This window comes from Clinocottus analis, unplaced genomic scaffold (genome assembly GCF_023055335.1).
Source record: "Clinocottus analis isolate CAN_PGR_092001 unplaced genomic scaffold, fCliAna1.0.p SCAF_68, whole genome shotgun sequence".
Classification (NCBI taxonomy): domain Eukaryota; kingdom Metazoa; phylum Chordata; class Actinopteri; order Perciformes; family Cottidae; genus Clinocottus; species Clinocottus analis.
The window spans coordinates 50,001-70,060 of NW_027176227.1; the positions used below are offsets into that span (position 1 = coordinate 50,001).

Here is a 20,060-nt window from a genome sequence, read left to right on the forward strand (position 1 = left end):
GACTCCTTTGAGTTGGCAGACGGCTCGGCCTTTGAGGACGGGGACTCGGTTCGGTCCCTCTCATCCGCCGTTTTCTCCTCCGAGCCGGCCTTCATCTCTTCACCGTCAGACGCCTTCTCAGAGACGGATGCTGGCTCGGCGCCGGAGGACTGCCGAGGTTTAAAAAACAAAAACGACAGGGCAGCGGGAGGAGAGAGAGGAAAGTAGGGCAGAGAGACGAGTTAACGGGGTCTCGGTTTGATGGAAGCTTCCTCTGAGATGAGTGTTGTTGAAGCGTGATGGACCACGACAGATGGGAAAGACGATGCGGTGAAACAGGAAGACGGTGACGGATGCGTCAGAAACAAGTGACTCACGTCCTGCTCTGGCGGCTTCTTGCCGTCTTGCTCGGTGGTCTCTTTGTCTTCAGCGGTACTCAAGAGAGACTCGGTCTTCTCTACAGTCCAGAAAACAACAACTCAAACTTTTGTTTCCTTCCCCCCAGCAAAAACATGACGTTACAAAAGAAAACGTAACCAGCCAGGACCCTGGTTTCTGACCTGGTGGGACGGGCGTGCCCGGCTGTGTGGCGGCGGGGCTGGCCGCCACGGGGGTGTTGGGGTCAGAAGATAAACTCTCAGTCAGCTTCTTCAGCTCCATGCCGATGGGAATCAGATCTGGGGAACTCAGCTTGCCATTAACATGCTCAAACTCTTGCACCTACACAAAAAAACACAAGGGGTCGGGTCAAATGTGATAAAATAAGAATGTGTTTCTTACATAAGATGGCGTACGTTCATCTACTCAGGAGTGAGGAAGAACTGCTAACTGCTAGCTAGTTTCCATTTAAGGTCGATACAGACTAATGTCCCCGTAATGAAATCAATACGCATGAAAGATTGATGTATGACCCGTTTAGAGAAAAACTGCAGTCTCTGACCGACGTACCTGACATTTGATCATTAACGATGGAAAGTGGGATTATTTATTAAAAATCATGCCAGAAATATGAGACTTAATGACTAAATAAAGCTCGTAGTGTTTACCTAATTGATTCTAGCTAATAGTAGTTAGCTTTAGCTAACGCTGAAATGCGTAACACACACATCTCTGTGTTTTCCATACTGTATATTAATACAAGAGGCCTTTATACATTTAAAAAGGATTAGCAGTTTTGTTCAATATATCGCTTAGCCGGTAGCGTAAGCTACTTATGCTACAGTTTGTGATGCTACAGTGACTTCCTGTTTACGTCGTTGACTGCTTTAGATTGGACAGCGCTACCAATTTGCACAAAAAGATATACTCAAATCTTTAGATCGACATTTCTGAAGTTTTCACAGTGCATCCAGATTTAGAAAATCCCTAGTTTGAAACTAGAAATTGGTAAAAACATTGCATTGACACACAGACTACAGAAACAATGTGACTTTTCTGATCCCAGCCGTATGACCCACATAGCTCATGATATGTTGAGTTTGTATGATGAGTAACATCGAGGGAACATTTCTATTTTCCTCGTGCCTTTACTTGCTGCAGCCTGAACAGTTTGACCTACTTCCTCTGATCTCGCAGCGCTCCAGCAGACAGCGTTGTTGAAGATGAACGCGTTTACCTTTTTCCTGACAAGAGACATGACGCCGATCCTGGTGAGAACATGCTGCCGGGAAAGTCCCTCACGCGGGACTCCATCAGCGAAGGTCTCGGCTCCGTCGGCCCCCGGCTCACAGAGATGCCTCATGAACAGAGATACGTAGGCTCTGGTGGGGAAACAAACCCGTTACGTGACACCAGCGGTTCCTCCGTGGCTACAAACACGTTACGTGACACCAGCGGTTCCTCCGTGGCTACAAACACGTTACGTGACACCAGCGGTTCCTCCGTGGCTACAAACACGTTACGTGACACCAGCGGTTCCTCCGTGGCTACAAACCCGTTACGTGACACCAGCGGTTCCTCCGTGGCTACAAACCCGTTACGTGACACCAGCGGTTCCTCCGTGGCTACAAACACGTTACGTGACACCAGCGGTTCCTCCGTGGCTACAAACACGTTACGTTACACCAGCGGTTCCTCCGTGGCTACAAACACGTTACGTGACACCAGCGGTTCCTCCGTGGCTACAAACACGTTACGTGACACCAGCGGTTCCTCCGTGGCTACAAACACGTTACGTGACACCAGCGGTTCCTCCGTGGCTACAAACACGTTACGTGACACCAGCGGTTCCTCCGTGGCTACAAACCCGTTACGTGACACCAGCGGTTCCTCCGTGGCTACAAACCCGTTACGTGACACCAGCGGTTCCTCCGTGGCTACAAACACGTTACGTGACACCAGCGGTTCCTCCGTGGCTACAAACACGTTACGTTACACCAGCGGTTCCTCCGTGGCTACAAACACGTTACGTGACACCAGCGGTTCCTCCGTGGCTACAAACACGTTACGTGACACCAGCGGTTCCTCCGTGGCTACAAACCCGTTACGTGACACCAGCAGTTCCTCCGTGGCTACAAACCCGTTACGTGACACCAGCGGTTCCTCCGTGGCTACAAACCCGTTACGTGACACCAGCGGTTCCTCCGTGGCTACAAACACGTTACGTGACACCAGCGGTTCCTCCGTGGCTACAAACCCGTTACGTTACACCAGCTGTTCCTCCGTGGCTACAAATACGTTACGTGACACCAGCGGTTCCTCCATGGCTACTAACCCGTTACGTTACACCAGCGGTTCCTCCGTGGCTACAAACACGTTACGTGACACCAGCGGTTCCTCCGTGGCTACAAACCCGTTACGTTACACCAGCTGTTCCTCCGTGGCTACAAATACGTTACGTGACACCAGCGGTTCCTCCGTGGCTACAAACACGATCGTCCTGTTTCAAAAGGCTCCAGCAGGAGAAGCACTCGTACTCGCAGAAGACAGAACATGCATTATTGATTTTCCAGTATATATCTCTCTTTTCTAGAGAAATGGGGACATAGCCATGAATCCAAAGGTTATTTTGTGCTGATAGCAATAACAACATTAATAGCAGTAGTCCTAATAACCCCTTATGAACACAGCTATGTATAAATCCAGCTTTATAAGTTAAGGCATCAACACAGTAGTAGTAGTAGTAGTAGTAGTAGTAGTAGTAGTAGTACTTGTACTTGCAGTATGGTAATCAGAGGAGCAACAGCAGTACTGTAGTGATAGTAGTGCACCAAACACAACTCAGGGCTACTTGTTTTTCCTTGACAGTCTACTTATGTAATGTTTGGCTCGGGCGCTTTCTAAAGCGAAGTAACCGTGAAAGTCCAACCTTTGCAAACGAGCGTTGTGGAGCTTTGCCCTGGGCTAACCAATTAAATGTGACCAGCAAGTTAAATAGCCCGGAGCAGCTCTCCACCGAACGGCCTCGTAACACGACTTGGACTTGACGGGAGGCCTCACCTGAACTCACGCTCGCTCTTCCCTCTCAGGTCTCGAACCAGCCAATGGGAGTTGAACGCGTCCTGCGGAGGCATCCCCCAGCGCATGATGGCATTGAGGAAGGCTTTCCTCTGGCGGGCGTTGAACCCCAGGACCTTGTGATTAGAAGAACAGCTTGAGACGGCGTGTGAACACAAATGTGACAGCAGCAGAGGGAGCGTCATTGAACTCCACACGGCGTGACACGCTGCGGGTAACGATGCCGCTCGCTGTGCGTTTCCTGTTGTAACAGTGATGATTCTGTCCACGCTTGCTCAGGATCAGCTGCAGGACGGTCACGCTTTACACGCGTCGTGATACTTTCTCTGAGTCTGTTACGGAGCCACTTATCCGCAGATTATCCCACCCATTAAGCACAATTTACATGGAGGATGACCCCCTTGCCTCGCATGTCACGACCGCCTGAAACACGGGGCTTCATACCTCGATGCTGCCCCCGACCCGAGCCAGTAAGGGCGGCAGAGGTTTGTCTTTCTCGTTCTTCATCTGCCGGCGAGACTGTCTGCGTCCACCTACAAGACAAATTGAAATGTATTATAATAAGGACCTTTCTCCAGTGGGCAGTTTGATTGACTTTAACCTGTGTGACGAGGGACCTATGAGTTGTGTTGTGGTGTCACATCTTAAGAGCATTTTTGATTGTGTATTTTTTTGCTGCCTACCTTCAGGCCTCTCCTCGAAATCTTCGTCCTCGTCCTCGGACCCCACAGAGTACTCCGACTGATTGTCTGAAAGATCATCCTGCCACTCTGAGCAACACATCACAGAGAAACAGCACATTGCGATCGCTTCTGTTGGTGGCCACCTGGGGGCGCCGTGGCACTGCAGATTACTACAGACCAACTACACAGCTGGCATGCACATACCGCACCACTCGCCGTCCTCTGGATGCGAGGTTACGAGTCGCCTCCTCGGCCAGACGGTCACTTTATTCAAGTTAGAGGGCTTTCAAATCTTTACACTCTCGCACTCAACTGCTGTTGAACTCTGGGAAAACAGCCTCTTAAAAGTACAGCGACGGGATGCATGTCGCTGCAATGGATTAGTTGAACTGTGACAAAGAAGTGCTTCAAAACCCGCTAAAAAAACGTCACGCATGCTTGAGATACAAGGGAGCTTCAGGGCAGCGTAACGCACTCTGGAGGATTTAATGGAGGTCAACAGCTCTCGTTGAGAATTACAACCGAAGACGATTTAATTAACGCCAGAGATTAATTTCTGTGCTGTTCTCGGCTGAACTGAGAGACCCCAAATTATTAAATTATCTGAATAATGAAGCCGGGCCTGTGATGTGTGAGTGGCGCTGTTCTGTTACCGGATTGGCCGATGGTGAAGTTAGACATCCGAGTGGAGACAACGAGAGCTGTTGACCTGCACTGAGGCCAGCAGAGAGTCACATGATCATGAAGAACAGAAACACGTTTTCTCCTGATAGAAGTTCACACCGACAAACGTTCTTCACTTATTCAGCTCCAGCGTTCATGAGAACCAAGCGAGCGTGCCTTCATCATGGCAACAGACAGGTGTGAGTCTTCAAGGCGTCAAGACTTTAAAATGCATGAACTCGTAAATTTAAATATGCATTTTTCTCCTATAACCAGCAGAGGGCGACTCCTCTGGTTGCATAAAGAAGTCAATGAGGAAGTGACTCTTCTTCTCTCTTGATTAATTCCCTCAGTAAACATTGCAAACATGAGTTTATGTCCCAATCTGGTTGCAAGTCTTCTTCAATGCAGCACGATGTTTATTTAGTAAATGATGGTCCCATTTAGAGTCAAACAGACCATAAAGCACGGTTTGCTGGAGGGCGGGGCTACAAGGTGATTGACAGATCTCTCCCATCAGAGTTGTCTGTGTTTTAGTCTGAGAACTTTAGCCCTTTCATTTTGTGATTTTAGTGTATGGAGGTTCATTTTAACATTTTCATGGGCTGAAAAACTTTTATTCAGCACAAAAACACCACAAAAACACCACGAACGCCTCATCTTAGTGCCAGAGTTTGTTTGTCTGCTGCAGAAACAGGATCCGATGTGAGCGACTCACACGAGGGTTCTTATTGTCAGGCGGATGCGCGCTGAAGACAAACATGCTTATGGATATTGAACAGGCCTCTGGAGCGTGACGCCTACCTTGGTCCTCCTGCGTGGTGTCGTTGTAGTTGACCTGCTTCCGGATGCGCTTGCCCTTGCCCAGGTTGCGGGCCAGGTCCTCCTGCTGCTGCTCGTAGTGATGGCGGAGCAGCTTCTCCCAGTAGTCCGGGTCCACGTTCTCCTCCTGCTTGATGATCTCCCGCTCCACCTCCTCCTGCACACGGACGCATGGGTTTAGTCCATGTGTGAAGATACAGTGTGCACACATCGCTGCATGTCTGGTAAATAAAACATCGTCTTGCAACAGTGATGCCCTCAGCTTTTCAAACGCTCAACTTATTGAGATAAAATCAGGAGCACCAGGCGTCATGAACAGAATGATATGGAGTGTCAACTCAAGTATTATGGACGGAGAAATGGTCACGCGTTTTCTTTTGTAGCCTTTAAATCCTAATCCTATGTATTGTCTGACTTGTGTTGAGAGGTTGAACGTTATATATGATCGAAGCCCTGATTCTTATGTTTAATTTGATACCTATAAGTTTTACTTTTTTGATTCATACCACGTTTCTTTCTTGATTAGTGCCTCGTGACCTGATATAAATGCGTCCACTCAAATCAATCGTTGAGCTGATCTTTTTCTAAAGGCCTTTGCGTTACGTATTGCACCTCCAGCGTCAATATTTAACGTGTAATTATGTGTTAAAGTGCCGACACCAGTTTCGCGGCTCAGGTTCCCCCGAACCGAACGTGAGATGAAGAAGCGTCCTGCGAGTTCTTATGTTTCATCCAGCGACACCTCTCGCAGTATCCCGACGCTACGGAGTCAGCGAACATCGCCTCTGTTTAAAATCTGCTTTCCCAAACGTTGGAGCTGATTTTAAACGCTGTCATCTCCCCAGCGTCCTCATCCTCACCTCTCCTTCCTCCTCCTTCACCACGTACTGAGCCACCTTGAAGGAGCTCAGGTACTCGTTCATGTTCTGGATCTCCGTGTCTTCGGTGGCGTCGCGGCTGCGGTCCAGCAGCTTGGAGATGGCGTCGTCGTCGTAGTGAATCACGTTGCCCTCCTCGCCCTCTTTAGTGTCGCCCGTTGCGCCTGTTGACGAGACGCCGTTAACGAGACGCCGTCAGCGAGAAGCCGTCAACGAGACGGCGTCAGCGAGACGCCGTTAACGAGACGCCGTCAGCGCAACGCCGTCAACGAGACGCCGTCAGCGCGACGCCGTCAACGAGACGCCGTCAGCGCGACGCCGTCAGCGCGACGCCGTCAGCGCGACTCGCGCGTCTAAAAGCTTCGATAAACTGCTGGTTTCCTTTGGAGGACGTACCCATGGCCCGCGCCGCCGCTTCCATCTCGCCTTTGAAAAGCTCCTCGGTGCCGAACTTGAGGATGTCGTCCAGCTCCTGTTTGGACATGGAGCCCGTCTTGGAGCCCAGGCCGGGCCGCACCACCAGGTGGGTCAGCATCATCTTCCTCTTCGCCACCTGAGTGATGCGCTCCTCCACCGAGCCGCGAGTCACGAAGCGATAAATCATCACCTTCCTGTTCTGGCCGATACGATGGGCTCTGCTGAAGGCCTGGGAGGAGAGGAAAGGAGGGAAGGAGGGGAAAGAGAGGAAAGGAGAGAAGGAGGGGAAGGAGAGGAAAGGAGAAAAAGGAGGGAAGGAGGCAAAGAGGGGAAAGAGAGGAAAGGAGAGAAGGAGGGAAGGATGCAAGGAGGAGAAAGAGAGGAAGGAGGGGAAAGGAGGCAGCATCAGCTGTGAGGTCAGCAGGTGAACAGCAGCAACAGAAGCGTCTCTGTTGGTCGTAGTTGGTCAGACACCATCTTGTGAATATAAAGTATTAATCGTTGTCGTACTTGGATGTCGTTGTGAGGATTCCAGTCCGAGTCGTAGATGACGACGGTGTCGGCGCTCGCCAGGTTGATGCCGAGACCTCCGGCCCGCGTCGACAGCAAGAAGCAGAACTGCTGAGCGCCCGGAGCTGTGTGCAAAATATACATATATATACATATATTTATATAAATACATATACATAGATATATGGAACAAAAGAGCTGGGTCGGTTTGTGTGTGAGAGTAAGTGAAAGACGTGAAGAAGAAGAAGAAGAAGAAGAAGAAGAAGAAGAAGAAGAAGAAGAAGAAGAAGAAGAAGAAGAAGAAGAAGAAGAAGAAGAAGAAGAAGAAGAAGAAGAAGAAGAACAACAACAACAACAACAACAACAACAACAACAACAACAACAACAACAACAACAACAACAACAACACCTCACCATTGAAGCGGTCGATGGCTTCCTGTCTCAGGGCTCCAGTAATCCCTCCATCAATACGTTCATATTTATAACTCTCAAACTCCATGAAATCTTCAAGCAGATCCAACATCTTTGTCATCTGTTCAATGAAAAAGTATATTTTAAGTTCATGTCGCTGTGATTATAAGAAAACGCTCAAATCAACAACAATCTGCACTTTGACTCTGCGTGTCGTGTGATTGGTCGTCTGCTGCTCCAGCTGGTTTTCCGCCTGACGACCGGCATGGATTGGATGAAACACCAAATGAATGGAAGACTTCCTCGTCCTGCCGCCTGCTACCTGAGAGAAGATGAGAACTCGGTGTCCTTCCTCTTTCAGCTTCTTCAGCATTTTCTGGAGCAGCGTGAGCTTCCCTGAAGACTTCACCAGCTGGTTTCCATCGTACGAGCCGTTGGGCGACACGGGAGCTTCCTGCCAAAAGGTTTACACAAAGCAATGAAATGAATAGATGAACATGGTCTTCCAGCCAAGAGACGAAGGCCTTCACAGAGCTGTCTTTAGACTTCATGAGGCGGTGCTGAGGTGAAGGTGGAACGTACCACGGCGGCCACCGGGAACAGGTACGGGTGGTTGCAGCACTTCTTCAGGTCCATCATGATGTTCAGCAGCGACACCTGGTTCCCTCCGCCTTTGGAGTTCAGAGCCTCGAAGTTCCGCGTCAAAATGAATTTGTAGTATTTCCTGCAGGTCAGAAATCAGATTGAATCGGTGAGAAGAAGAAAGAAAAAGAAAATTGTCACTTTTTGGCACAAGATGAATAAAAGCTCTTTGAAGCGATTGAAAGCCTGGCGGCGCGTGTCATGTCCTGATCATACGAGCTAGTTTATTTAAAATATGTTATTTGGGCCAAATGGCAGCAGCAAAGGCTGTTCACAGGAAACACCTGACTCGGTAACAGCACTTTGATGTTTTTCTAATTCATATTTACAGTCACATGATTGTTTTGGGGCAGTTATAGAAACCCCGGTGTGTGTCGGAGCAAACGGCCATTTTGAAGTCAAACATCAGCTGGAACAGAAGCAGCAGCAGACGTGTGATCTTCTTCTTACTTCTGCATGGGGCTGAGCTCCACCCGCACGATCAGCTCCGTCTTGGACGGCATGTTCTTGAACACGTCCACCTTCAGCCTCCTGAGCATGTGCGGGCCGAGCAGGTCGTGCAGCTTCTTGATCTGGTCCTCCTTGGAGATGTCGGCGAACTCCTCCAGGAAGCCCTCGAGGTTACTGCGCAGAAGAAGAAGACGAAGAAGAAGACGAAGACGAAGAAGAAGAAGAAGAAGAAGAAGAACAAGAAGAAGAAGAAGAAGAAGAAGAAAAAGAAGAAGAAGAAGACGCTGCAGTCGAGTTTAGCCGCATGGGGTCAGAGCGCTGCTCCATGTTTTTCAGCACATGCGACAAAACACATCAAAACACGCAGCTCGCATCGGGAATCGTGAGCTATGACTTTTCTGAGATATTCGACTGGACGTTTTCCCCAAAAATGCGAAAAATGGCGAGAAATTGTCCCATTGACTTGCATGGTGTTTCACCGTGAAGAGAGCAAACTTTGTGCCCATAGTGACTCGCCATAATAGGAGGTAGAGAAATGAATTCAAGTTTAAAACGTTGACACACGTCTGGAGTTCATTTGCCTAATTGAGCATTTTTTGATAGCTAGCACAGTTTTCATGTTATTATTGTTCAAGTTTAGGAAAAATATTCAGACAATTTCAGCGTTTACAATGGGTGTGTATGGCACAGAGTGTTGGTGTCTGGTGGAGCACCAGCTGACAGAAAGAGACAGAAACTGGTGAAGAAATAAAACGTATTCTGTCTTTACTTCACGACGTTCACTCTTCAGACACCATTGTTGGATAAAACAGAGGAAATGTTGTGTTTGTGGTTCACATGCGTCGTGGAATCCAACAAACTACAAAAGCATGAAAGCAACATGAAGTCAGACCAACTGCTCCAGATAGAGAAAGAGAGAGAGAGAGAGAGAGAAAGAGAGAGAGAGAGAGAGAGAGAGAGAGAGAGAGAGAGAGAGAGAGAGAGAGAGAGAGAGAGAGAGAGAGAGAGAGAGAGGGCTCACTTGAAGCGAGCCGGCGTCAGGAAGTTCAGCAGGTGGAACAGCTCCTCCAGGTTGTTCTGCAGCGGCGTCCCCGTCAGCAGCAGCTTGTAGTAGATCTTGTAGCCGTTGAGGATTCTGAAAAACTGGACAGGACGAGTCGTACGAGGTGAGACGCCAGATGAAAGCTGCCATGAATACGATAACCTTTCTACTTCACGGACACGCTGATGCACCAACAAGATGTTCTTCTACTGGAGGAGGTAAAGTATGATCCTCTTGTCTGTGTTCCTGCTCATTTCCTGTTGACTTCTTCTTCTTTCTTTGTGTCCTGTAGCGCCTAGAAAACACAGTTCTTACCTTGGACTGGTTGTTCTTCAGCCGGTGCGCCTCGTCCACCACCAGGCAGGCCCAGCTGATGGAGCCCAGGATGGCCTGATCGATAGTGATCAGCTCGTAGGACGTCAGCAGCACGTGGAACTTGATGGGCGTGTCTTTCTGCAAGACGCCGGCAAAATGCGTCAACACGTGATCTTCCTGACCAATTGCAATGTTGTAGCCATGAGCAATGCTATTAGCATATTTTATCATATTCATTATAGCAATACTAGCATATTTTTGTGCAATACTGTAATAATAATAATAATAATTTCTATTATTATAATTGTGTGTTATGAGGACCGAGGTCTGTTATCTGTGCATATGACAGTAAAAACATCTCGGATCTTGAAAATGCATCTGATCAGGACCGATCTCAACGTGGGGTCGTGCGGTAGAATCAACCGCTGGCGGCGCTTCGTGCTCATGTCGAGCTGCAGGAAGCAGAAAGAAACGCTTTTTCTGGATCTCCAACACTCAGACGTCGTGATTTGTTCATTTCAGATTCCTGTTTGTTCGCCATCGACGAGCAAACAAACCCATGAACAGTTCACTTGGTCGAGGTCGCGAATCCGCCTCCGACTTCAGCGCCGCAGATCCATCGATACGCCGCCCGCCGATGTTTCAGAGCCGCGATATATTCTAACTGCACAAAGCTCAGATCAATGAGTCGGGCAGAGTATAATTTCTTTGTATACATTTTGTTCATATGTATTCTTGTCATTATCGACCCCAGATCTTACATGTTGCACTCCCGCGTCATTTGCAGGTCTTGATTGAAAAAATGTTTTTGTACAACCTCTAAAAGTCTCGATAAACTCGGGTTTGGTTCTCGACTCGGTCTCCCCGCTCACATGCCGAGCGTCAGCTGAGCTGTAACTAAACAACTCTTCTATGTTAAAAATAGCTGAAGCGAAAGCTGTTGAAAACAGTATCTAAGGTCCTGGTGGGGCAATGAGGCACCTTCATGCGGAACACTTTGCGTCCTGACTTCACCGCGCTGTCTTCAAAGGTGAACTCGTTCTCCCGGATGATCGCCCGGCTGTCTTTGTCTCCGGTGTACGTCACCACGTGGAAGTCCGGCGCCCACAGCTCGAATTCCCTCTCCCAGTTGATGATGGTGGAGAGCGGCGCGCTCACCAAGTAGGGCCCCTTGGAGTGACCCTGCAGAGATGAGGGAACACATGACCCACCACAGGAAGAGGACTAACTACAGGTCGTTGATCGTTTACTTCTCCAGACTTCGCCCGCACCTCCTTATACAGCGAGTAGAGGAACACGATGGTCTGCACCGTCTTCCCGAGGCCCATCTCGTCGGCCAGGATGGTGTCGGTGCCCTGCGCCCAGGAGAAGCGCAGCCAGTTCAGGCCCTCCAGCTGGTAGGGGTGCAGCGTTCCCCCCGTGGCGTTGATGTACCACGGCTGGTGCTCGAACTTGATGGTTGGCTGCAGATTACAAAGAAGGCAAATGGAGGATTGAAGATGCAGAACATTTATTGAGCTACAATCTGTAGAATTGGTGGTTTTTAATGTGTCCGAACATCCCGGCTTACATCTATGATGGGAGCATCAGGAGGGACCTCCCTCTTCGGGTGGTCCTCTTTGACCTTCTTTCCTTTCTTCACCACCAGGGGGCGTTGGTCTTCCCCTATTATTTGCTCCCTGGGAATAATTGCAGCAAGATGATGAGTCAGGCAGATCAAAAGGGTGGGGGGGTCACAGATAGAGGGCGGGGCCACAGATAGAGGGCGGGGTCACAGATAGAGGGCGGGGTCACAGATAGAGGGCGGGGCCACAGATAGAGGGCGGGGCCACAGATAGAGGGCGGGGTCACAGATAGAGGGCGGGGCCACAGATAGAGGGCGGGGTCACAGATAGAGGGCGGGGTCACAGATAGAGGGCGGGGCCACAGATAGAGGGCGGGGCCACAGATAGAGGGCGGGGCCACAGATAGAGGGCGGGGTCACAGATAGAGGGCGGGGCCACAGATAGAGGTCGGGGTCACAGATAGAGGGCGGGGCCACAGATAGAGGGCGGGGTCACAGATAGAGGGCGGGGTCACAGATAGAGGGCGGGGTCACAGATAGAGGGCGGGGACGAGGGGAGACGGTGGCATCGGCCTTCTGTATCTGTCAGAGTTGAGGACTCGACCGGCCCTCGTGCCCGCCCTCGCCCTCATGACCCCTTCGCCCCCACCCTCATGCCCCCCCTCGCCCTCGCCCCCACCCTCGTGCCCGCCCTCGTGCCCGACCTCGTGCCCGCCCTCGTGCCAGACCTCGTGCCCGCCCTCGTGCCAGACCTCGTGCCCGCCCTCGTGCCCGCCTTCGTGCCCGCCCTCGTGCCCGCCCTCGTGCCCGACCTCGTGCCAGACCTCGTGCCCGCCCTCGTGCCCGCCTTCGTGCCCGCCCTCGTGCCCGCCCTCGTGCCCGCCCTCGTGCCCGACCTCGTGCCCGCCCTTGTGCCCGCCCTCGTGCCCGCCCTCGTGCCCGCCCTGTTAAAGGAGTTGAAGAGCAGCTGAGATGGCTCGTGTTAGCCGACCTGTGGTCCCAGTAGGTGGCCTTGTGGCTGTCGTAGTCGGGGATGTCGAAGTCGTCCGTCTCCCAGGTGCTCTGGTCGTAGGGCAGGTCCCTCCACTTGATCAGGTAGTGCACGTCGCCGTCCTTATCAAAACTGCCGGGAAAGAACAAACATGAAGCAAAAACAACGAGAACTTAGAGGACGGTTTGGATGTAGAAGCAAAAATGTGCAAACTTTTTACGATGTGCAATCAGTTCTGAGGGTGAATGCAGACGACAGCAGCAGAGACCTCAGAGGCTGCTGCTCACCAAGATGCAGGGTGACAGTGTCTGACACCCGCAGGGGTCCCACCTCCTCTTGCACCGATAAATCAACTACATATCTGCATCAAAGGTGCAGAATTATCAATTCAAGCTCTTAACAAGGACGTTTTTATTGGGACAAATATGACAAAATATGATGAAACTTAGAAAGCAACTTTTTGAAATGCATGATTTAATTCTGGAGTTTGAGCCTCACCTGTGTGTGTGTGTGTGTGTGTGTGTGTGTGTGTGTGTGTGTGTGTGCATGTGTTTGTGTGTGTGTGTGTGTGTGTAACTGTGAGCAGCCACCTGTGGTTGATGACGCGGTGCATGACCATCCACTCCGGCTTGATGCCGTAGCGGTAGAAGCGCTCCTCCATGGCGGCGTACTGCGGGTCTTTGCTCTTCCTCTTCTCGTTGTTCAGCTCCTCCTCTCCGGAGCCGTAGTCGTACGGCGGCGGCTCGTCCACGTCGTTCTTGCGCTGGTAGTTCCTGTACATGACGGTGTGGTACAGCTCCAGCTGCAAGAAAGAAACAATCAAATCCGCTCTGGCAGCAGGTCGGCAAAGACGGCGCCGCATCACCGATCCACGTGAGACGATCAACTGCGTCGAGTCCCAAAATGAATGAGATGAAAGGCAAAGTAAATCAGGAAAGGAAGCCGACGCCTCCGGGCCCGCTCAACGCCAGCGACTGTTCAGACGTCATAAAGGAAACGCCGTCTCTCGTCTCGAGTGTCTTTCGTGTGAAAGGACACTCAGAGACGGACCGGCTGGAGGAGCGGCGGGATTGTTGAATGAAAGGGCGGCGAGAAGCGGCGAGAAGCGGCGAGAAGCGGCAAGAAGCGGCGGGCGCGGCTCCCCGTGTGAGCAGAAGCATTGCTTCTTAATTTGGACCGAGTCCTGTTGCCTCACCTGCAGCTCGCTGACCCAGGAGCAGTGCCAGTGCGAGAGGCCGGTCCACTTCACGAAGAACTCCCTCTCGGGCCGGCCTTTCAGCGGAGGGTTGGCCAGCGGGTCGGCCGGCGCGCCGTCGGGGCCGTCGGGCGGTTCTGCCGGCAACGGAGGTTCTCCCCACGTCCAGTGCAGGATCTTTTGGACCTTACCTTTGAGAGGAGGGCACTGGGAAACAAAGAGAGAGGAGGATTGTGGGGGCTTCGTTTGGGTCAACACGAGGTCGTCGTCCGCGTTACTAAAAGATATCGCCAAGAAACTTTTCCAGTTCATGAGTTACATTCAGACATTTATCTTATGGACTGAGTCTCTGAGTCTTATGGACTTAGTCGCAGGTTTTTACACAAGGTATTTTCTCTTTTTCTCACTCCGGGAATCAGAAAATAAAGTCAACAGCCATAAAAAAAGAAATGCTGCTCTGTCTTAAGGAATAAAATGTCCTATAAATTAGACACCATTGAGCACAAAGTCGTCTCCTAGTCGAGTCGAACTGAAGCGTCCATTCACATTGTGCTCATTCATACACCAGTCACTTCACCGTAATTTGTAGAGTTAAGATGTGTGTATAAAAGTATTCACATATATATCTGGAGCTCACCATGCAGCGAGGACACAGCCACTCCCCGTTGGGGATCTCGGGCAGCGGCGGGTTCAGGCAGTGGATGTGGTAGGAGGACGGGCAGGTGTCGCAGCACAGCAGCTCGCCTCCGTCTTTACACACCCTGCAGAACTCCAGGTGGTCGTCCTCTTCCTCGCACACGGGATCCTCCTCTTCGTCCTCCTCATCTTTGGCCTCCCACTGGATCCCCTCTTTCTCCTGAGCGACCGAACGGTCCGAGCCGAAGGTTAAACAAGAAAAACTGAATGAACACAGCGCAGGAAAGACGGGCGTTCACACTCACTCCCACGGGAATGTTGAGCACAAGTAACCCGAGCTGCATGTCTTTGGCCTGCGGGAGGAACCCGGAGAACCCGGAGAACCCAGAGGGAACCCACGCTGCCTCGGGAGAACATGCAGCCTCACACAGACCAGTGACCCCTGAGCCCCTCTGGCTACGCTAGCGGCTATGCTAGCGGCTACGCCGCCGCGCAGCCCTCATTCCTGCGCTGATGCCAGGAAGCCGTCTGCTCCGCCTCCATCGCATGGAGATGAAACCGATTTGGAGTTTTGTGTTGTTTATGATCTATGATGCGTTCATTTGTTCCTCTGCTTTTGTTTGTATATTTTATATAATTTGTTTTGTTCTCTACTGTTTGGTTGTGTTGTGTTCGATGCTTTTATGCTCTTTTTTTGTTTCTGTTTTATTTTGTAAACCCTGTTGTTAAAAGTGCTCTAGCAGTAAAGTTATTATTATTATTATAATAATAACAAGCCGGGTCACGAGCACGCTCACGCTGCCAGCAAATAATATCATTTGACGTAGAAGCGCTCACACAGTGCGGACAGCTCCATTTGCCCTCGGGGGCCTTCTCCAGCTCGGGGTCCAGGCAGACCAGGTGGTACGCTCGCGGGCAGGTGTCACACAGGATGATCTCGCCGCCCTGCTGGCACACCTCGCAGTAGTCCTGGTGGTCCGTCTCGTAGCCGTCGCCGTCCTCCTCTGCAGCGGGAGAAGGGAAGAAAGTGGAACATGTGGACAATTCCCACACGAGGAAATGCACCTGAACGCCACGTCTGGCTGAGTGAGTGAAGAAATCAGCGGCCATGTCTGTGAAGTGTGTGCACAGCGAGGAAGAGGAGAACTCTCCACTGGCTTCCTGCTCACTTTTAGAGCCATGAAAAGACTCAACACAGTCAATTGTTTGACCTTTTGACCCCAAAACTAAAAAGCCAGAAGCCAGAAGGCTGTGAGGTCTTCCTCTTCCTTCGTGGACTTGTGCTTCCCGTCGTTGGCCTGAAGCTTTGGGAACGTTTCCCAGGAAGCTGGAAGTCTTTAAAGGAGGTAAAACCATCTGTTTGTACATGTGGAACTTTCATATTTGTACTTAATGTTGTTTTTTCCTTTTTTAGTTTTTTTCATTCATATATTAATTATTGAATCATTCTATTCAATTAATTGGTTTGTATTTAATTGTTTTCATCCGTCGGTGGAAGCTGCTTTCCAAACACACTTTGTTGGTTTCAGGCAGCAGATGCTGAGGAAAACAAATACAGCTCCACAAATAGTACACTTTAATTTCCTCCTGATCCATAATCAAACAGTCTGCTTCTGAGGGATTTAAATGGGATTTTTGGAAGGGATGGGACACACACACACACACACGGACACACACACACACACACACACACACACACACACACACACACACACACAGTAAACCTACTTTTCCTCTTCTTGCGCCCTCGCCGGGCCTTCTTCTTGCTGGCGGCTCCTGAGATGTCAGACAGCACGGAGACACTGTGGATGCTGATGTCATCAAAGTCTGACTCCTCCAGGAAGTCCTCCTCACTCTGGAAACACACACACACACACACACACACACACACACACACACACGCTAAAGAGCTCAGAGCTACAGGAAGGATTAAATAAACTTGAACGCAGTGAACAGAGACCCGGCAGACGCACCGAGGACGCTTTCTTCTTCTTCACACTCTGGCCCGACTTTGATTTGGTCTTCTTGGGTTTGGCTTTCTTCTTCACCTCCTTCGCCGTCTTGCTTCTCTTCCTGACTCCCGGTCCTGAGACACACACACAGACAGACACACACACACACACACACACACACACACACACACTTGTGCGTTGTAACAGAGGCTCTCCTCTGGGTCGTGGCGTGCGTCGCGGGTCACCGGCTCGCTCACCTTTCCCCTCTTTGGTTTTGGCTTTCTTGACCGGCCCCAGCTGGCAGCAGGGCTGCTGGCCGCCGCCGCCGCTCACGGGCGTCGGCTGCGCCACGGTGACCGTCTCCACGGCGGCGGCCACGGCGGCGGCCACGGCGGTGGCGGACGCGCCTTTGAAGGGGTTGTTGGCGCTGAACTCGCGCCACTTGGCCCCCAACACTGTCATCATCTTGGACATGGGGATCTTAGGGTTCTTCTTGGCGATGAGAGGCCTGGAGGGAGAGGAGCTTTATGATGTCATACTTCACTCCTGCTGATGTCATTACTACCACCCACACACACACACACACACACACACACACACACACACACACACACACACACACACACCGCTGCCCCTTCAGTCTGGGTCTCCGTGCTTCGCCTGCGTGTTCGTTGTGTTTGTGATTTGTCGGCCGGCAGCTGGAGGTCGGTGAACAGGCAGCAGGTCAGAGCCTCTGAGCCGCCGCCCGGCTGCAGAGCGTCCAGAGAGCAGCTGACTGCTCGGGGGGGGGGGGGGGGGGGGGGGGGGGGAGTAGGAGGAGGAGGGGGAAGAGGGGGGAGAGGGGGAAGGGGGGGGGGGGGGGGCACAGCAGGAGCTCATGCTCCACTTCCTCGAGGCTCAGTCGAGGCCAGACGGCCTCCAGGTGAGACTCTTTCATAGCGAGTCGGCTCTCAGGGAGCGAAACAGAAGAGAGCAGCGACCTCTGTGGGGTTAGTTTGTGTCATCCAGGGATTCAGTGACGGAGTTTAACTGACATAAACATCACTTATGGCATTATTTTATAGGCTTGTTTACATATTTGTTTTACTTGTTTCTTGACATGTGTCTATATATAAGTATATATATATATATATGTATATATATATATATACATATATATATATATATATATATATATATATATGTATATATATATATATACATATATATATATATATATATATATATATATATATATATATATATACATATACATATATATACATATATATATATATATATATATATATACATATACATATATATACATATATATATATATATATATGTATATATATATATGTCCCCTTGGGTATTAATAAAGTATCTATCTATCTATCTATAGATTTTATTGGCGTCTCCATGAGGAACTATCGTTATGTTCCTTGTTGTGCTGGGACACATTTCATGGTTAAAAGCTCCTGAAGATGGAGCGGTGGAAGTTTTTTAGTTTTTCACTAAAGGATTTAAGATGTTCATGTCTCAAGTATTTCTATTGTTTTCCAGTTAAACTCGTTCCTCTTCGTTGTGTTGAAAACGTTCATCAAGTTCTTCAGGATTTGTCGTACATGTTTACGTGTCACAAGTTCACCGTGAAGAGTGAACGCTAACTTGTTTTGTGAGTGAAATGTATGTTTGAACAGTTTGACGGTGATGATGATGATAATGGTGGTGATGATGATGATGATGATGAGGAGGAGGATGATGGTGGTGGTGGCGTTTGCACGGTATAGAATAAATCCATCAGTACCAAAGGACTTGTCCTGTGTGTTTTAAACATAAAAGCAGCCTCTTGCCTGAGGAACTGGCTGAAGGCCTTGTAGTTGGTGATGGTGGTGTAGTCGTCCTCGGTGAAGCCGTACTGAACGTCCTCCAGGCCCCACTCCGTCATCAGCTGGCCGGAGGACTTGGGTTCCTCAGAGAGAAACAGACCAGAGGCATCAAGGTGAATAATGTTTGTCCCTGAAAGGCCTTTCTGGAACGTTACCTGTTTATGATTCAGACAACGTTCACAAAGACATGTTTTACATCGTTGGACTGCAAGAACACCTGGAAGGAAAGGAGGCATTGAAGTGCCCTTCAAAGTGTCCTACTCGTTCTGTTTGTTTCCTCTGTGTTGCCTCACATGCGCTCAGCACTGCGACCCACATCGACCTGGAGGTTCATTTCATATGATGGTTTTTGTCTGAGTCCCAAATACAATACAGTTAAATTTAAAGGAGCAGTGTGCATAGCGCCGCCTCGTGGCTGCAGGTTGCATCCGCCTGAAGGCCTTCAGGTGCTCAGGTGAAAGAAGGTGACCAGCTCTCTGCAGAACCAGAGTTGGGTTTGTCCGTTCTGGGCCACCGTAGAAACATGACAGCGTAAAACGTCTCATTCCAAGAGAACGAAGACACAAACAATTCTCAGTTTCAGGAGATTATACACTAATGAAAACAGTCAGGAATATTACAAAAATCCCACTAAATCCCACAAAGTGTTCCTTTGACCCTGGAGCGCTCGCCCTCTTCCTCCAGAGCTCAGAGGGAACTTCAGATTGAACATCTTGTAGATTCTGTTGTGTTCAATGAGTGAGAAGGAGGACTCCACCTAGGGGATCTTTAAGGTTGCGTAACTTTTCATAGTACTCCTAGTAGTACTCCTAGTAGTACTACTAGGAGTACTACTCTAGAGAAGGCCTTCCTTTAAAGCTGGAGGAGAAGACGAGCCGTCAGACTCACTTTCATGTTCCCGTCCTCCTCGTCCTCCTCGTCCTCTTCCTCATCCCTCTTCTTCTTCCTGGGCTTCTTCTCCTTCTTCTCCCTGGGTTTCTTCTTCTTCTTCTTGGTCGGTCCGTACGCGCTGCTCTCGCTCTCCGAGCCGGCCTCCGGTCGCTCCTCCTCCGCCTCCTCCGCCTCCTCCGGGTCGCTGTCGGCTCGGGGCTGGATTCCTCCCTGCAGGCGTTTCACACGCGGACACGTTAGCAGCAATAATGTGTGTTTATTGTTTCAGGTAGTGTGTGTAGTGAGTGGATGTTCATGCTATGTTGTGTGTCTTGAGCTGTTTGGAAGCTGAACTTTCCTTAGGGATGAATAAAGTAATGATCTGTCTATATGTGCGTATGAATACAAACAAACTGCATTGTGGTTCACTAACTTCTCTGAGGTAGAGAACATTTCACCAGAAGCTCTCGTCCACAAACAGAAACACACAATGAAACACACTTTTCCTGCTCTCATCCTGCAGCAGCTCTCTGGATGGAAAGCAAACAGAGAGTCTGACTCCAGCTTTTCGCTCTGCGCCTGAAGACGGACCGACTGAAGCCAGCGTCAGAGACGGCTTCCCTGAGATATCTGTGTTTTAACGACGACGTCCACACGAACAGAAACTCTCGCGATAACAATGAGGATAATTAAAACGTGAAGCTCATGCATGA

At 50.1% G+C, this 20,060-nt stretch overlaps 1 protein-coding gene across 6 annotated transcripts in view; it reads right to left on the reverse strand.

Annotated features, from left to right (window-relative positions):
* Positions 1 to 20,060, reverse strand: part of chd5 (chromodomain helicase DNA binding protein 5) — a 42,373-nt gene that overhangs the window by 7,016 nt on the left and 15,297 nt on the right. For 5 of the 6 annotated variants that reach the window (XM_068604331.1, XM_068604332.1, XM_068604330.1 and 2 more), the window contains exons 3-32: positions 19,366 to 19,578; positions 18,442 to 18,560; positions 16,864 to 17,114; positions 16,628 to 16,740; positions 16,383 to 16,509; positions 15,492 to 15,658; positions 14,656 to 14,874; positions 14,019 to 14,225; positions 13,414 to 13,625; positions 12,824 to 12,955; positions 11,839 to 11,947; positions 11,540 to 11,731; positions 11,250 to 11,450; positions 10,269 to 10,406; positions 9,933 to 10,054; positions 8,912 to 9,085; positions 8,402 to 8,543; positions 8,142 to 8,273; positions 7,823 to 7,940; positions 7,409 to 7,533; positions 6,878 to 7,127; positions 6,464 to 6,645; positions 5,586 to 5,760; positions 4,119 to 4,205; positions 3,880 to 3,968; positions 3,418 to 3,551; positions 1,595 to 1,739; positions 540 to 699; positions 357 to 436; positions 1 to 149 (exon numbers count right to left, since the gene is read on the reverse strand). The exon at positions 1 to 149 is cut by the window's left edge and continues 41 nt beyond it. In XM_068604331.1, coding sequence (XP_068460432.1) covers positions 1 to 149; positions 357 to 436; positions 540 to 699; positions 1,595 to 1,739; positions 3,418 to 3,551; positions 3,880 to 3,968; positions 4,119 to 4,205; positions 5,586 to 5,760; positions 6,464 to 6,645; positions 6,878 to 7,127; positions 7,409 to 7,533; positions 7,823 to 7,940; positions 8,142 to 8,273; positions 8,402 to 8,543; positions 8,912 to 9,085; positions 9,933 to 10,054; positions 10,269 to 10,406; positions 11,250 to 11,450; positions 11,540 to 11,731; positions 11,839 to 11,947; positions 12,824 to 12,955; positions 13,414 to 13,625; positions 14,019 to 14,225; positions 14,656 to 14,874; positions 15,492 to 15,658; positions 16,383 to 16,509; positions 16,628 to 16,740; positions 16,864 to 17,114; positions 18,442 to 18,560; positions 19,366 to 19,578 — 4,664 coding nt within the window. The remainder of the gene's footprint in view (positions 150 to 356; positions 437 to 539; positions 700 to 1,594; positions 1,740 to 3,417; positions 3,552 to 3,879; positions 3,969 to 4,118; positions 4,206 to 5,585; positions 5,761 to 6,463; positions 6,646 to 6,877; positions 7,128 to 7,408; positions 7,534 to 7,822; positions 7,941 to 8,141; positions 8,274 to 8,401; positions 8,544 to 8,911; positions 9,086 to 9,932; positions 10,055 to 10,268; positions 10,407 to 11,249; positions 11,451 to 11,539; positions 11,732 to 11,838; positions 11,948 to 12,823; positions 12,956 to 13,413; positions 13,626 to 14,018; positions 14,226 to 14,655; positions 14,875 to 15,491; positions 15,659 to 16,382; positions 16,510 to 16,627; positions 16,741 to 16,863; positions 17,115 to 18,441; positions 18,561 to 19,365; positions 19,579 to 20,060) is intronic. The other variant, XM_068604333.1, reaches the window with a different exon arrangement.